The sequence below is a fragment of the Salmo trutta genome, chromosome 14, assembly GCF_901001165.1.
Source record: "Salmo trutta chromosome 14, fSalTru1.1, whole genome shotgun sequence".
Taxonomy (NCBI): Eukaryota; Metazoa; Chordata; class Actinopteri; order Salmoniformes; family Salmonidae; genus Salmo; species Salmo trutta.
Genome location: NC_042970.1, coordinates 76812230 through 76830517, shown reverse-complemented (window position 1 = coordinate 76830517; position 18288 = coordinate 76812230). Strand labels below are relative to the sequence as shown.

Genomic DNA, 18288 nt, shown 5'->3' with positions numbered 1-18288 from the left:
TCATACCATTATGGTTTTGTCTTGTATTGAGAAAACTTAACACAAACTGAGTCTGTAGCAATGGCATAGCCTGGGTATAGCCAAGCTATTATCTTCTGAGTATTACAGGTCTACATTAATGAGTCATAGGCTAATAACTGCTATGGAAAAACATTCCTACAGGTGTTTAAAGCCTCAGTGGTGTTTCTAAAGCTCCGGGGTGAAGTTTCTCCACGGTGCAGATCTAGGATCAGCTTCCCCTCCCCCAATCCTAGCCATAACCATTAGTGTCTGGGAAATGCCAAACTGACCCCAGATCAGTGTTTATGGTGAATTGGGCCAGTGTTGAGCGAACAGTGGTCTTTAGTCATCAACACCTCTCATCGCCTTCCTGTGTGCCTCTGTACTTCCTGTTTCAGTGTTGCGCCACACACACATCGGTCCTCCCTTGCATCAGTTCCCCTCACGCCTGTGGTTCCTCTCTGTGGTTAGAGCTGTAGCAAACACCCAGAGAGGAGGGAGGGATGGGATGGGAGTGTGTTTGAGAAAGAGAGAGAGAGATAGAGAGAGGCTTAGAACTGTGCAAACACCCAGAGAGAGGGGGAGAGGGTGGAGGACAGAGAGAGATGGGGAGGTGACAATGCTTGGTCCCATCAGCAACACAGTGCTAAACTAGTCCACCAACCACACACACGTCAGAACACGTGTTACAGCTATTGAATCTATTCTGCTCAGTCAGGTCTACAGCCACTAGATGGCAGACCAGAATCATCACTGTCTACAGTGCCTTCACTGAAGACAAAGGCATGACCACAGAAACCTTAAACATCATCACACATAACTACCACTGGTGAATCAGGCCACAAATGTTACACGACTAGAAAACTCAGATTTTTTTTTTTTTTAATGTACTGAATAAACACACAAATATCCATTCAAATCCATTCCACAATCCACTTCTCACTGACATACGTTGGTCACAGCATGAAACACACACCTAAAAGTCCCATTAATGACATACAAGACTTCACAAGGCAACATGACATTGTTCTTTACATGGTATAATAAGCATCACAGACTTGGTGCTCAGTGACAGCGCTTCTTCAACCTGGAATCCATAGTGATGAAACCGCCACGTCCACTTACAATATTACCACAACAAAGACGTTACTTCAAACATGGATGCTCTTTTCCTCAAAAGAAAAACAACAACTAATGTGCCTGGGGGCGGCCAGTGGCGCTGTTCCACCTAGCGCGGATCTCAGCTTTAAGGCACAGGAAGGCTCTGTTTGTCCATAGAATATCTCTGTACAGAGCAAGTACAATTGACACATTATAATAATTATTGCACCAGATCCCAAAGGTATTATGGAAGCCCACAGAGAACCAGTTGAGTGGGGTGGTTTGATTCCGGATTGACTCAGGTTTTGAATCAGGATGGACTACATTTGTTCTTTGTTGATGGCCTACGGCTCTTCACGCCTGCAAGAAAGAAAGGAAGAAAGAAAGAAAAGTGCAATGGTTAAATGACTTGAGAGAGAGAGATAAACAGAGAAATACAGGTATTGACATAACGACGAGAGAGGGAGAAGGAGGGAGAGAGAATCAAACTGAGCTAAAATAATGAGACAAGAAAAACAACTTACTGTCATTGTCTTGTGTGTTGACAGTCTGTTGAGAAGCACTCTTCAGGCTCATTTTAGACTTCTTACTCTTCATTGGTTGTTTCACCATAACTTCAAGGTTATTCATCTCCTCCATACTATTGGTTCCCAACGATGTGGGGGAGGAGATTGGACTGGTTGCCGGGCTATCACCCCCGGTGACCACGCTCTGATTGGCTGTCGGTTTCCCCTTGAAGAATTTCTTAAAAGAAGAGCGGGATTTCTTCTCCAAAATGCTGTTGTTTTTTTTCACCCCTACCTTCCCGTCGTCGGGTGGTAGCGGGGTGAGTTGATCCAACCACTCGCTGTTCACCTGCATTAGTCCCTCAGGACCCGCAGTTATAGCCGTCTTTTCTATGCCTGGTAGATCCTGCAAGGACCCCATCAGTCCAGGAACACTATTCCCGTACACCAAAGAGTATTTGGGGTTGTGGTATTTATGTGCAGGCACCTGGAGATCACCTCTACGCGAGTGGCCTAGACTAACCTGGAATCTGGATGTGGCGGCTCGTATCTGGGGTTTTACGGGCTCCACTTTGAGCCGCGCGGCGGCGGCCATTTTGGGAGGTGGGCTGAGGTTGAACTCCTTGTAGAGGTCCAGTTTTTCGGAGACGGCGTAGAGCTCGCAGAAGTCGCGGTCGAAGAAGTCGACCACCTGGCCAGTCATGACCGTGATCATGTTGCGGTCCATCCGAGACGAACTCCATGAGAAGCTAGAGAAGAAGATCACAAGAACGATGTTTAGGTCTTCAATAAAAACACAGTGAAACACACACAGCAAGAGAAGCTAGGAGAGAACGAACAGATATATGCTATGTCTTGGAAATAAACACAGAGTAACACACACACACACACGAGACAAAGACAGAGAGAGCGAGAGAGAGAGAGTGAGTGAGCTACTTTCTCTCACCTGTAGGAGCCGAACATGACTTTGTCCCCATCCACCAGCATGTATTTACTACACAAAGAACCAAGGAGTCTACCGAAGGACAGACCCAACCCTGTACCCTGAACTGTACGAGTCCTGATGTTCTGAAAGATACAGCACACACAGTTATATAACAGGGTTAGGGTTATGGTAACTTGACACAGTCATAAACAAAATGCACGCAGACGAGCAAGATTCTGCATACACACAAAAAGCCATCAACTCATCGGTGTTAAACCTCCCATATCCAAACTACCATCTGTGCATATTAACATAGAAATCTGTTGAATTTAAGATGCCAAAAATCATTTGACATTTCATTTATTTAGCAGACGCTCTTATCCAAAGCGACTTACAGTTTTTCCTTACTGGTCCCCCAGGCATGTCACATGATCACACATGACATAGGGCCCTTGTACAACACATAAGTTAGTAGCCTAAAGCCTTCAATGCTCCTCTGCTTCAGTATGAGGGACCGTCTCTTACCCGCAGGTGCTGAGCTCCGACCTGCAGCCTGCAGCACATATCCAGGAAGTGTGGAACCCCGCTGACATCCAATAGGATGTAGACGGCCACGGAGCGCCGCGACGCTGCGTCCAGCAGGTCCTGCAGTATCTGGATGTCTGTCAGCAGGTCCATGACTATAGCTAACACCTGAAAGATACAAAGACAATCAAACTTGATTTAAAAATGTAATACAATCAAACTTTATTTAAACACACATGGAGGCAGGGGTAATCAAATACAATCAAACTTTATTTAAACACCTGGAGGGAGAAACACAGCAAATACATTCAAATCAAACTATATTTAACGGTCAACAACTAAATTAAAAAAACATACAATTTACACAATGTATTTGAAATATAGCTAGAACAATACATGGAAATAAAGAGGGATTAAGAACTATAGTAGTGAATCATATCACTTGAAAGTCAATAAAACAATGAAAAACCTCCGTGACGAAAGACCATAGAACAATCACTGACTGTTGGGCTGAAAGCACAAGCTGGGCCTACAGAAAACCCGTAGGCTTACACTAAACCCGTAGGCTTACACTAAACCCGTAGGCTTACACTAAACCCGTAGGCTTACACTAAACCCGATGGCTTACAGGAAACCCATAGGCTTACACTAAACCCGTAGGCTTACAGAAAACCCGTAGGCTTACACTAAACCCGATGGCTTACAGGAAACCCATAGGCTTACACTAAACCCGTAGGCTTACAGAAAACCCGTAGGCTTACACTAAACCCGTAGGCTTACACTAAACCCGTAGGCTTACACTAAACCCGTAGGCTTACACTAAACCCGTAGACTTCCATGAAACCCATAGGTTTACACTAAACCCGTAGGCTTACACTAAACCCGATGGCTTACACTAAACCCGGGGTGTTATAAAGGCTTATAAACAGTGACATCTTGGCGGTGTAGACATTTTTCAAATTTTTAAGCTGATTCCTGAAATTCTGCACATTTTACAACTGAGCTGAGAGACAATGTTGCAGTTTTAAATCTAGTTTCCTGCTGTTCTAGGCATTTTGCCATGGCTAAGGCTGTGTTCTTTTTCTCCAACATCATAACTAAATAAATACTGCTAAATTCATTGTTTTGGGAACTTTTAACTTTCTCCCTGAGCTTTAATATTGGTGATTGTTAGTTCTCAGAGATTATACTATAAAAATATATATATGTCCATTATCTTTAGATACTTTATCAGATACTTTATATCTGGTTTAAGGGGTTTAAATTTTCACTGAAAGTGTTTTTTCATCCCTAAAAATTACACATATTTTTGGGATATATATATATATATTTTCATCCCTTATTTGTTTTTTTATTTTTACATTGTTTGGACATAGGGGCCTGAAAAAACGCTTAGTCAGCCTGCCAACATATTTCAATGGAAGAAAAATCCCTGTAGCTGCCCCAACACGTCTCCTAGTTTCCCCAAAGCTGCCAGGCTGGCAGAGACAAAGCAGGCAGAGACAAAGCAGAGACAGAGACAGGTATGTGGGGAGCGGTGGAACACAACATAAAACACCTGAGGAAGGAACTAGAAAGTGGAATCTCAGCTATTATCTTTCCTCAGAACTGGTTCTGTTCTGCTTAGCTTTTACTTTCTGTTTGATATGGGGAATTATTGAAAAAGTAGGAATTTCCATGGACCTAGAACTCTCTGGAGTAGGATGAGACCGATACATTGACTTGAATGTGTCCACAACATAACACTGCCTTTTCAGTCTGCATCCCAAGAAGGAGTGGAGGTTTTTATAGTGCTTTAGATAAAGGAATTCCTTGTACACAAAACGATATGGGCATAATAAACTCTATTGGGAGTAAGATAAGAAAGATACATTCACTTACAGCGACAGAATGTGAAGCTAAAGCCGTGTTCACACTGCAGGCCTTAATGCTCAAATCAGTTTTGTTTTTTTAAAATCAGTTTTGGAATACTGACTGTCCAAACAGCAAGTTACAAGTGACCAGATCAGATTTGTGTGTGTTCAGACAGCAGACATTTCCTGACATGGCTATGCTAGTTGTCATAGTAACGACTGGTGTATGCGCAGTGGTGTAGGTTGATTGGTGGTGGCTCTCATGCTTCCCATTAATCAGAAGTTATGTAGCAAGCCCAGGTGACAATAATGCCTGCCATGGATGTTTCCCTGTTGCTTTGAATGTTCTATCATAGTGTTTGAACACTTTTTTATTCATTTTTTAACCCTCAAAGTACAAGATGATCCAACTTTCGAAGCAAGTCCTTTTTAAAAGGCCCTACCAAGGTGGTTTGAAACGTGGCTTGAAATATCCGATTCCATGTGGCCTTTGGCTGTTCAGACCGTATGAAAAATAACAGATTTGAATCGGATATGCAAAAAAAATAGGATTTGAGTCACTTCAAAATGCCAATGTGAACAAGGCTTAACTAGCGTGCCTACAAAAGCTGTATTCTTGAGATGACCTCAGTAATGGGAAAGGTTGAGGAGGAAAACGTTTCACATGAATGTTCTCATTCAGACAAGGAAAAGGCTGTATGCTGACATCACATCCTCCAGAGGAAACATGCTGAGTGAAGGGTTCTCTGTTGTAACAACAGGGTCTGTGTTGTGTTCACAAAGCCTCGTAAAGTAGGACTGCTGATCAGTTTGGCCTTTTAGATCATAATGAATAAGACTACATGGACCGGGGAGACCTGATCCTAGATCAGCACTCCTACTCTAACCCATACACTTTATGAGTACGGGCAAAGAGAAACAACAAGTTACAGTATGACATAATTCAAGTTAAAACCTACAACACCACAATGTCTTCCATCTAACAGTAGCAGCAACAAGAAGTCCCCACAAGAATAGTAAACAAACACAAATGTGACCAACTGGGGACATTTTGTTTGTCCCCACAAGGTCAAATACTATTTCTAGGGGTTTAGGGTTAAGGTTAGAATTAGTGTTAGGGTTAGAACTAGGTTAAGAGTTAGAGTTAAGAGCTAGGGTTAGGTTAAGGTCAGGTTTTTGGTTAGGGTAAGAGTATGGGTTAGGTTTAGGGTTAGGGAAAATATGATTTTGAATGGGCCTGAATTGTGTGTCCCCACAAGGTTAGCTGTACAAGACTGTGCGTGTTTGTGGAAAAGGAGGGCTGAACAGGCCCCCATTAACATTGACGGGGCTGTAGTGGAGCGGGTCGAGAGTTTCAAGTTCCTTGGTGTCCACATCACCAACGAACTATCATGGTCCAAACATACCAAGTCAGTCGTGAAGAGGGCACGAGAAAACCTTTTCCCCCTCAGGAGACTGAAAAGATTTGGCATGGGTCCCCAGATCCTCAAAAGGTTCTACAGCTGCACCATCGAGAGCATCCTAGCCGGTTGCATCACTGCCTGGTATGGCAACTGCTCGGCATCTGACCGTAAGATACTACAGAGGGTAGTGAGTATGGCCAAGTACATCACTGGGGCCAAGCTTCCTGACATCCAGGACCTCCATACCAGGCGGTGCCAGAGGAAAGACCAAAAAAATGGCAAAGGCTCCAATCACCCAAGTCATAGACTGTTCTCTCTGCTATCGCACGGGAAGCGATACCGGAGCGCCAAGTCTAGGACCAAAAGGCTCCTTAACAGCTTCTACCCCCAAGACATAAGACTGCTGAACAATTCATCAAATGGCCACCCAGACTATTTACATTGACCCCTTGTTAATGTTATGTCATTTCTTGTGTTCTTTATTTTATTTATTTTTTTATTTTCTTAACTCTTTCTATAACTGCATTGTTGGTTAAGGGCTTGTCAGTAAGCATTTCACAGTAAGGTCTACACCGGCTGTACTCGGTGCATGTGACACAAACTATTTGATTTGATGTGTGGGTGGTGTGTACTTGCAACCACATTCTCTCCATTTCTCATAACATGAAACAAACTGGTTCACAGCATCAGACTGCGGTGTTCCATGTTTGGCACACACACACACCTGACAAATTACTTTCATATTTTCTCATTCACTCACTTGACAGGTAGGTGAACTAGAAGTAGGGTGAAGTTGCCCCTAGGTGCTGATCTTGGGTCAGTTTTAAATGTCTCCCACTAATGGTTAAGGTTGGGATCGGGGGAGGGGAAGCTGATCCTAGTTCTGTACCTAGAGGAAACTTCAGCCCAGAGCGGTGAACTACCCAGGGGGAATCCCCTGTAGGTATAGATAGACAGTGTATGCACATTTACATGACATTGTAGGCTACCTGCCGCCCTGTGAACTCACATTAACACACTGTCATATATGTATCATACTGTATATGACATAGGCCCAGGTTTAACATATCATCAACTATCATCATACTTCTGTAACAATATACTGTATTGACACAATCCTTTTTTACCTGTTTTATTGAACCTTTATTTAACTAGGCAAGTCAGTTAAGAACAAATTCTTATTTACAATGACAGCCAAAACCAGACCGGACCAAGACAGCGATGTGATTGTGTGTTCTTCTAAGACCTAGTTGTACAAACGGAGGAAATGTGTCATGGACTGACTGCCTGGCTAACTGACTGGATGACTCACTGGCTGACTGGCTGACTGACTGGGTCAAATGGGTGGGTCCAAAATGACTTAAACAAACGTCGCTAAAGGCAACTCAAATACCTTTATCTCTCCTGTGATGTTTTAATGTGAGGTTGTACGCATCCAAAAAAGGTGGAAAGTACAGACAATGTGTGTGTGCGTGTGTGTCTTTGTATATGTGTTCTCTGAGTAGCCTAATCATGAAAGCTAGCCTAACTTTAATTGACATGACAGAATGTTTCCTGCGTAATAGGGAAATCAGCTGTTCGTTCAATGAGGGCATTCAACAATGATATGTCACCCGACAGGATTCACGGCCCGTGGATGACCTCCCAAGTTTACTGGAAATCATAATAATAACAAAAAAAGAAAAAAAGGTTCATTGTTGGACGTAAAAGACTGTCAAAACCCCAGGAAATCAGCGCCAAGTGATTTTAATTGAAGAAATATGTTCCCAAGAATTCCCACGCATAACAGAGAGACACGTGGTCGTATAGAAACTTAAGCAAGGTTTGAAATAATTATGTTTTAGTCAAAAATGATATCTGTTTGGGCTTCTTGCAGTCAATTTGCAGCCTACAAATGATTTGTAATTATGTTCAGGCCTCTCGACAATCCTCTCAACAAAAAATATCGTCCCGCGGTTGAATCTAGTTGATGGTCACTGCTCTACGAGTTTAAACACTCACTTCCATAGGCCCCTGCTGACACACACACACACACACACACACACACACACACACACACACACACACACCTTATTTCTCAATCCTCTGAGACACGCCTCTAATAATCAGTCCTTTATTCGGGAAATCCATTCATTCTCTCTATCCAATCACCGCCTCTCCCCTAACCCCCCAGACGCTTTTTAAGTTCTCGGATAAATTACTATAAAGATTACTTTCCTATGAAAAAAATGCTTAATGAGTTAGATTCCTAACTCCCATTTGAGATACATAGGCCAGGGCTATCACTATCCCAATAATAAACCAATACAACACAGTCATGAGTCCTGCATTATTCAGCTCATCCTGATGTTATTACAACACTATATACCCACAGTTCACCTTGGTAGCTTCTTGGATCAGCCTACGAATGACCTCCTTGATGTGCGGTCCGTTCTCTTTTGGCGGGTGCGTATGAACTGCCACGCGTGTGACCCCCTTGAACAAACCCCCGTTGGGCCAACCGAGATCCAACGGCGGCACCTCTGTATCCGACATCTGCGGCCAGTACGTCGAATGGTGCCCCGAGTCCGCTTTGGAATCGTCCGGTTTCGCCTTTAATTCTCCGGACTTCTCTTCATCTTCAGTGTCATATTCTTTGAAAGTGTTCCTTATCGTTTTAATATCACGAGCCGAGAGAAAGTCTTTCACTTTGTCCTCTTTCAGTCGCATTTTGAACGCGCCGTCACCGTTTTTGAGCAGTTGTTCAACCGCCGCGCGTTGTTCTTCGCTGTAGTAAAACTCCGGTTTGGACTCCGGGACGTTCTCTTTGATGTGTCCGTCCTCCATGCATGTTAGCTGGGACTCGGCCATGGCTGGACACCGCTGTGTCACCGCTGGACTGAAGCCTGTGGGTAAAGTCGCACAACCGCTACGTGTGATTTGAAAAGGATCCGGAAGATACACGGTCACCTACCTACCTAGGCTACCTGTGTGACGTTTGACTTTGACAGCTAACCTCAAATGCCGCGTTCAGAAAACTGGAAACTTGGAACTCGGAAATCTCCGACATCAGTGCGTTCAAGACAACTGGGAACTCGTGGGGGAAAAAAGCGAGTTCCGTCTGTGAAAAATCGTTTTGAATGGTCATCCAAATCGGAATTCCAAGTCGGAAACTCGGGCATCCTAGAGCTACATGAATTCCGAGTTGGACCATTCCAAGCACGTTCTTTTCAGAGTTCCCAGTTGCCTTGAACGCGGCATTACCTGCCATAGGGGCGGAACTATAAATACATTGTTATATGACGGAAATCACCCTATGGAAGCACCCAACGCTTATGTGGCTATCATGCAAGTGATTGTCAGACTGTGATTATTGTTGGACTTCGAACAACCCAGATATTTGTGACTCTTCTTGGAATTGGTTTTATTCCACAGTTAGTTGATCCAAGGATTTTGCTCTCACAAAAGTCAAACTCAAAATGAATGGTAGCTATGTTGCAACGTTGATTAACACAAGGCTTTATACAGGGGCTTACAGAAAATGCATTTATTTGATAATCATACAGTAATAATTGTGTTCTGACACAAAGTGAAGTTTTAAATAGTTGTGTTATCCAGACATAAGCCTATGGTATGGTAAAGTACATTGATAATAAACCAGAAAGAAAGTTACAATATATATATTTAATGCTAAAGCTAATCGTTGTGTTCTCTCTCTCTCTCTCTCTCTCTCTCTCTCTCTCTCTCTCTCTCTCTCTCTCTCTCTCTCTCTCTCTCTCTCTCTCTCTCTCTCTCTCTCTCTCTCTCTCTCTCAGAAATATTATTGTTAAGGAGGCAGGTAGCCTAGCGTTTAAGACTGTTGGGTCAGTAACCCGAAAGGTCACTGATTCGAATCCCTGAGTGAAAAATCTGTCAATATTCCCTTGAGCAAGGCACTTAACCCTAATTGCTCCTTTAAGTTGCTCCAGATAAGAATGTCTGCTATAAAGAATTAAGATAATTATTTAGCTGTAAATGCTAACCATTTTCTCTCTCTCATACAGGGTTGGTGTAGTTGGAAGGAAACACTCCTGTTTGTCCCCTCAGTCTTCCTTTCCACCATGACATGTCGGAACACTCTAGCACCTCGATGATGTCACCGGCCTTAAAGCTCAGCTCGTCCTTCTCCTCGGCGCTGAAGTCATACTGAGCTCTCACCTGCATCAGACCTCCGCCCCCCGTGGTCACGGCTGCACGCTGGAACACAGGTACACACACGGGTTGATTAGACACGTAGCTTCATTCTATACATACACACACATGCATGGAGGTACATACACGCACGCACGCGCGCGCACACACACACACACACACACACACACACAGGAGGGATTTGGTTGTAGAGTGTATAGTACCTGTGGTGGGGGTATAGGGTCTGGTGTGCGGGGCAGGGGCAGGTGAGGCTGGGGTATGCTGGGCAGGGGCAGGTGAGGCTGGGGTATGCTGGGCAGGGGCAGGTGAGGCTGGGGTATGCTGGGCAGGGGCAGGTGAGGCTGGGGTATGCTGGGCAGGGGCAGGTGAGGCTGGGGTATGCTGGGCAGGGGCAGGTGAGGCTGAGGTATGCTGGGCAGGGGCAGGTGAGGCTGGGGTGCGCGGGGCAGGGTTTGGTGAGGCTGGGGTATGCTGGGCAGGGGCAGGTGAGGCTGGGGTGCGCGGGGCAGGGGCAGGTGAGGCTGGGGTGCGCGGGGCAGGGGCTGGTGAAGCTGGGGCTGAGAGCATGGGGCTGATGTCCTGGTCTGGCCGAATCCCCTCTCCTAGGAAGAAAAGTGAAATTAGAGAGAGAGAGAGCACTGTTATAACTTTTCTTTCAGATTCGATAAACCGATAATGAACAGTTTTAGCTATTTATCCGGATCAAGCTTGAAGTACCCTACACCATCATTTAGTGAATAGGGATCCTCCATAGTTCTACTCCTGCCTGTGTTCCTGTGTCCAGCAGATAGATGCGGCTGTGTTTAGAGACAGAGTTCTTCATATAGTACTCCACCAGCTCCTTTATTAACTACGTATAAGCCCTTCATAAACCCCTTATAAACCCTTTATAACTACCTATAACCAGTACCTGTGTTTCTGTGTCCAGCAGACATATGCGGCTGTGTTTAGAGACAGAGTTCTTCATATAATAGTTCACCAGCTCGTTGAAGGAGCTGAACTTCTCAGACCAGAGGTAATACTGCCCTCTGGTGTCTGCCATCACCTTGAAGTGCTGCACGTCTGTCTCGTGTCTGGGAGAGGAGAGGTAGGTAGGTAGGTAGGTAGGTAGGTAGGTAGGTAGGTAGGTAGGGAGGGAGGGAGGGAGGGAAGTAGGTATAGTGATATGATGCAAATATGAGGCAAATATGTGGTCAATGATGTTGTCGTGTACATGAATCTATCTTTTTAATGTAAAGACACACACACACACACACTGACCTAACGGATATGGAGAAATCTCCTGGGGTGCTCTGGCTGCCCCTGATCAGAAAGGATCCTATAGGCTGGGCCATGAGAGACTCCTGGGCCTCACCTCGACTAGCACTCTCCTGGTACCAACTAGAGATGGGGGGAGAGGGGGAGGGAGGAGGAGAGAGAGGGAGAGAGAGTGGGTGAGAAGGGGTTGGGGAGAGGGAGAGCAGTAAACAAAATAGTATTTAGTATTTTTCATAACATCGGATTGTGTTCACACCTGCTTACACACAGACATCACATAGCCGACACACACTGACACACACTACTGCTTGATTGTCTTGGGTAATAAGTACGACCTGGGTAGCTGATTGTCTTGGGTAATAGGTATGACCTGGGTAGGTGGTGGTCTTGGGTAATAGGTATGACCTGGGTAGGTAATTGTCTTGGGTAATAGGTATGACCTGGGTAGGTGATTGTCTTGGGTAATAAGTATGACCTGGGTAGGTGATTGTCTTGGGTAATAAGTATGACCTGGGTAGGTGATTGTCTTGGGTAATAAGTATGACCTGGGTAGGTGATTGTCTTGGGTAATAAGTATGACCTGGGTAGGTGATTGTCTTGGGTAATAAGTATGACCTGGGTAGGTGATTGTCTTGGGTAATAAGTATGACCTGGGTAGGTGATTGTCTTGGGTAATAAGTACGACCTGGGTAGGTGGTGGTCTTGGGTAATAGGTATGACCTGGGTAGGTGGTGGTCTTGGGTAATAAGTATGACCTGGGTAGGTGATTGTCTTGGGTAATAAGTATGACCTGGGTAGGTGATTGTCTTGGGTAATAAGTACGACCTGGGTAGGTGATTGTCTTGAGTAATAGGTATGACCTGGGTAGGTGATTGTCTTGGGTAATAGGTATGACCTGGGTAGGTGGTGGTCTTGGGTAATAAGTATGACCTGGGTAGGTAATTGTCCTGGGTAATAAGTATGACCTGGGTAGGTGATTGTCTTGGGTAATAGGTATGACCTGGGTAGGTGATTGTCTTGGGTAATAAGTATGACCTGGGTAGGTGATTGTCTTGGGTAATAAGTATGACCTGGGTAGGTGATTGTCTTGGGTAATAAGTATGACCTGGGTAGGTGATTGTCTTGGGTAATAAGTATGACCTGGGTAGGTGATTGTCTTGGGTAATAAGTATGACCTGGGTAGGTGATTGTCTTGGGTAATAAGTATGACCTGGGTAGGTGATTGTCTTGGGTAATAAGTGCGACCTGGGTAGGTGATTGTCCTGGGTAATAAGTACGACCTGGGTAGGTGATTGTCTTGGGTAATAAGTACGACCTGGGTAGGTGATTGTCTTGGGTAATAAGTACGACCTGGGTAGGTGATTGTCTTGGGTAATAAGTATGACCTGGGTAGGTGATTGTCTTGGGTAATAAGTATGACCTGGGTAGGTGATTGTCTTGGGTAATAGGTATGACCTGGGTAGGTGATTGTCTTGGGTAATAAGTATAACCTGGGTAGGTGATTGTCTTGGGTAATAAGTACGACCTGGGTAGGTATATGTCTTGGGTAATAAGTATGACCCGGGTAGGTGGTTGTCTTGGGTAATAAGTATGACCTGGGTAGGTGATTGTCTTGGGTAATAAGTATGACCTGGGTAGGTGATTGTCTTGGGTAATAAGTATGACCTGGGTAGGTGATTGTCTTGGGTAATAAGTGTGACCTGGGTAGGTGATTGTCTTGGGTAATAAGTATGACCTGGGTAGGTGATTGTCTTGGGTAATAAGTATGTCCTGGGTAGGTGATTGTCTTGGGTAATAAGTATGCCCTGGGTAGGTGATTGTCTTGGGTAATAAGTATGACCTGGATAGGTGATTGTCTTGGGTAATAAGTATGACCTGGGTAGGTGATTGTCTTGGGTAATAAGTATGACCTGGGTAGGTGATTGTCTTGGGTAATAAGTATGACCTGGGTAGGTGTTTGTCTTGGGTAATAAGTACGACCTGGGTAGGTGATTGTTTTGGGTAATAAGTATGACCTGGGTAGGTGATTGTTTTGGGTAATAAGTATGACCTGGGTAGGTGATTGTTTTGGGTAATAAGTATGACCTGGGTAGGTGATTGTTTTGGGTAATAAGTATGACCTGGGTAGGTGATTGTCTTGGGTAATAAGTATGACCTGGGTAGGTGATTGTCTTGGGTAATAAGTATGACCTGGGTAGGTGATTGTTTTGGGTAATAAGTATGACCTGGGTAGGTGATTGTTTTGGGTAATAAGTGTGACCTGGGTAGGTGATTGTCTTGGGTAATAAGTATGACCTGGGTAGGTGATTGTTTTGGGTAATAAGTATGACCTGGGTAGGTGATTGTTTTGGGTAATAAGTATGACCTGGGTAGGTGATTGTTTTGGGTAATAAGTATGACCTGGGTAGGTGATTGTTTTGGGTAATAAGTATGACCTGGGTAGGTGAATGTCGATGTAGTTACGTGGTATGAATCCCTTCTTTCCATGTCGCTCAGCCATCAACCAGTCATCATTGGTGCCCAAGATCTACAGAGAACAGAGGAGTGGGACACACACACACTTAAAGTGGTTAGAATGGAGAAGTACTGTAGCCTACTATTGACATAAGTCACAGAGTGCAAACAGGAAATGCTGTGGATACCGTATGACTAATCCATGTTTGCCATTTGACCGTCTCACAACATAGCTTACTGTATGCTATAACAAAGGCCTGTGACCAACATGTCAGCACCTATCAACTAACAATGGGTTTGCAAGGCAGTGTTGCATGGAGTATTTCTTCCGACATATGGGTTGTCTACTTATATATGTGCCCTTGCTAGGGGACACTAGTAGTGTGGAAGGGGATTGCTGTTGTAACGGTTGTCGTCGGGAATAGAGGACCAAAACGCAGCAGGAATGTGGATGCTCATCTTGTATTTATTTTTAAATAAAAAAAACAACAAAATAACAAAACGAAGAACTCACGAACAACAAAACAGTCTTGTCAGGCTCACATAGGCAAAACAAGAAACAATCTCCCACAAACACCTAACCAAACACATACCCATATATATGACTCTCAATCAGAGGCAACTAGAAAACACCTGCCTCCAATTGAGAGTCCAACCCCAATAAACTAGACATAGAAATACAAAAGACTAGAGACCACATAGAAAATACAAACCTAGAACATAACCCCCAAAACCCGGAAATAATAAATCAAACACCCTACTACATAAAACACCACCCCGAACCACATAAACAAAATACCCTCTGCCACGTCCTGACCAAACTACCATAACAAATAACCCTTATACTGGTCAGGACGTGACAGCTGTCCTCTTTACCTTCATGTTGTCTCCCTTCCTGAAGCTCAGCTCGTCCTCAGCAGTGGCAGTAAAGTCATACTTACCTACTGCCTCCATAGCAGGGAGTCTGGAGGGAGGTCAGGGGGAGAGAGATACAGAGAGAGAGAGAGAGAGAGAGAGAGAGAGAGAGAAAAGAGGGAGGTAGGGAGGGAGGGACAGAGAGAGAGAGAGAAGGAGGGAGGGAGGGACCGGAAGAGAGAGAGAGAGAAAAGAGGGATGAACAGGGAGAGAGAGGGAGAGAGAGAGAGGGGGATAGGGAGGGAGGGACAGAGAGAGAGAGAGAGAAGAGGGATGAACAGGGAGAGAGAGGGAGAGAGAGAGAGGGGGATAGGTAAAGAGAGGAAGAGAGAGAAAGAGAGAGAGATAAAGGAAAGAAGTAAGGCAGGAAGGAAGGAAGGGGGAGAGGACAGGATAGAGAGGTTAAACAAAGGCATAGTTCTGTAACAGAAACCCAAAACACATCAACTTTGACACATCATTAATGAATATACGATCCTATAGACAACAACAACAGCAAACACTGTAAAGGAAACTGATACATACTTCGATTCCCCCAGACAGCACGGTTAGTAGAGATGGTAGCTCCAAACTTGAACTGTCCTTGTCACAGTTCTGACAGACAGGATATGATGCAGTCCTGCAGTTGCGCAAACAGAACCTTGTTCTCAAGTTGTTTAGAAGATGTCTCACCGTATACACACACACACACACACACACACACACACACACACACACACACACACACACACACACACACACACGACACACACACACACACGACACACACACACACACACACACGACACACACACACACACACACACACACACACACACACACACACACACACACACACACACACACACACACACACACACACACACGACACACACACACACACACGACACACACACACACACACACACACGACACACACACACATTAACACACACACACACAGAGAGAAGGGGTGAAACCACAATGCAGTCTCAGTGAGGCATATGCTAAATATGCATAAAGTCTGTTTCAGAAGAGAACATTCATCATTGACAAACTTCCTCCTTTGGAAGCACTGCTGTAGCTGGCTTTCTGGAAACACCCAAATAACCTTTTACATTTCACTTGCCAGCATTATGATCCTATGTGCTGGAGAATACACACTTTATGTTGCACAAGCAAACACAATATTCTCTCTCGCAACCAAGACACACTTACCCTTTTTCATATGTTTTAGGTCTGTGTTTCATACAGGATCAGAAGCTATAACAGAGGCTCAGTCTACACACACACACACACACACACACACACACACACACACACACACACGCTCAGTCTACGTACACACACACACACTCAGTCTACGTACACACACACACACACACGCTCAGTCTACGTACACACACACACAGACACACCCGCTCAGTCTAAAGCTATACAGCCAGTGGGTTTGGGTTCTTACCAACAAGGCCACTATTGCCTGAGACAGCGTTTCTTAAAGGAGTAGTTCACTATTTTACAACTTGATGTTAGCTGGTTCCTCACTCTGAAAGAGGTCTTTGGGCCAGGAGAAACTGTAATCTGTGGTTCAGTTTTATTTATACAGCCATTACAAACTTCAGCTAACTTTAGCCACCGTTAGCTAAAAATCTATTGAAGTGATAGGGGCATGTGATCAGGTTGTTGTTTTTATGGCCAAATCACGTTTAAGTAACATGATGTGGACATTATTGTTCTAAACATGCTCACTTTCCCCCCATCAATTCCATTGATTTGAAGCTAGCGGTGGATGAAGTTAGGTCTGGTTGTAATGGCTGATTAAAGAAAACTGAACCACGGATGACAGTTTCTCCTGGCCCGTAGACCACTTTCAGGTTAAAAATCAAGTAAAATAGTCAACTAGTTCTTTAATGCTGGTCCCAGGGACCAAACGGGGGTGCACATTTTAGTTTTTGCCGGAGCATTAACACACCTGATTAAAATAATCAAAGGCTTGATGATGAGTTGATTAGTTGATTCAGGCGTATTAGTCGCTAGGGCAAAAACAAGACATATGGACTCCTTTGGTTCTCCAGGACTATGATTAAGAAACCCTGGGAGAATCTCAATTGCATTGCTTTGATTCCTCACGTCCTCTCTCCTTGCTGCCTTCTGACCTTATCATCCAATGGGTTTTGAGAAGGAGGCGAGGAGAGAGGACGTGAGGAATCAGGGAAATGCAATTGAGATTCTGTCTTAGGCAATAGGGGCCAGAGTCCCAACCCACAGGGTTTATACGGTTACTGGAGGAGTCCCAATTCACAGGGTTTATACGGTTACTGGAGGAGTCCCAACCCACAGGCTTTATACGGTTACTGGAGGAGTCCCAACCCACAGGGTTTATACTGTTACTGGTGGAGTCCCAACTCACAGGGTTTATACGGTTACTGGAGGAGTCCCAACCCACAGGGTTTATACGGTTACTGGAGGAGTCCCAACCCACAGGGTTTATACAGTTACTGGAGGAGTCCCAACCCACAGGGTTTATACTGTTAGTGGGGGAGTCCCAACCCACAGGGTTTATACGGTTACTGGAGGAGTCCCAACCCACAGGGTTTATACGGTTACTGGAGGAGTCCCAACCCACAGGGTTTATACTGTTACTGGAGGAGTCCCAACCCACAGGGTTATTGGAGGAGTCCCAACCCACAGGGTTATTGGAGGAGTCCCAACCCACAGGGTTTATACTGTTATTGGAGGAGTCCCAACCCACAGGGTTATTGGAGGAGTCCCAACCCACAGGGTTTATACTGTTACTGGAGGAGTCCCAACCCACAGGGTTATTGGAGGAGTCCCAACCCACAGGGTTTATACGGTTATTGGAGGAGTCCCAACCCACAGGGTTATTGGAGGAGTCCCAACCCACAGGGTTTATACTGTTACTGGAGGACTCCCAACCCACAGGGTTTATACGGTTACTGGAGGAGTCCCAACCCACAGGGTTTATACGGTTACTGGAGGATCCCAACCCACAGGGTTTATACGGTTACTGAAGGAGTCCCAACCCACAGGGTTTATACGGTTACTGGAGGAGTCCCAACACACAGGGTTTATACGGTTACTGGAGGAGTCCCAACCCACAGGGTTTATATAGTTACTGGAGGAGTCCCAACCCACAGGGTTTATACGGTTACTGGAGGAGTCCCAACCCACAGGGTTAC

The 18288-nt window shown here is 44.8% G+C and overlaps 2 protein-coding genes across 3 annotated transcripts; both read right to left on the bottom strand.

The window, feature by feature from the left end:
- Positions 1-857: 857 nt before the first annotated feature.
- On the bottom strand, positions 858-9637 carry LOC115147430 (protein FAM83F). Its single transcript, XM_029689671.1, has 5 exons — positions 8693-9637; positions 3058-3225; positions 2554-2675; positions 1626-2356; positions 858-1461 (listed from the first exon to the last, which is right to left on the bottom strand). Exons 1-5 carry the CDS (start codon positions 9161-9163, stop codon positions 1412-1414), a joined length of 1542 nt encoding a protein of 513 aa, XP_029545531.1. The 5' UTR covers positions 9164-9637; the 3' UTR covers positions 858-1411.
- A 62-nt stretch (positions 9638-9699) lies between these two features.
- LOC115147431 (GRB2-related adapter protein) lies at positions 9700-16386 on the bottom strand. 2 transcript variants are annotated; one of them, XM_029689672.1, is made up of 8 exons: positions 16307-16386; positions 15635-15728; positions 15071-15158; positions 14176-14267; positions 11744-11863; positions 11394-11556; positions 10687-11085; positions 9700-10528 (listed from the first exon to the last, which is right to left on the bottom strand). In XM_029689672.1, exons 3-8 carry the CDS (start codon positions 15146-15148, stop codon positions 10328-10330), a joined length of 1053 nt encoding a protein of 350 aa, XP_029545532.1. In that variant the 5' UTR covers positions 15149-15158; positions 15635-15728; positions 16307-16386; the 3' UTR covers positions 9700-10327. The 2 variants fall into 2 exon arrangements, with proteins under 2 accessions (XP_029545532.1, XP_029545533.1); XM_029689673.1 differs by lacking the exon at positions 16307-16386 and having other exon boundaries at positions 15635-15771.
- Positions 16387-18288: the final 1902 nt, after the last annotated feature.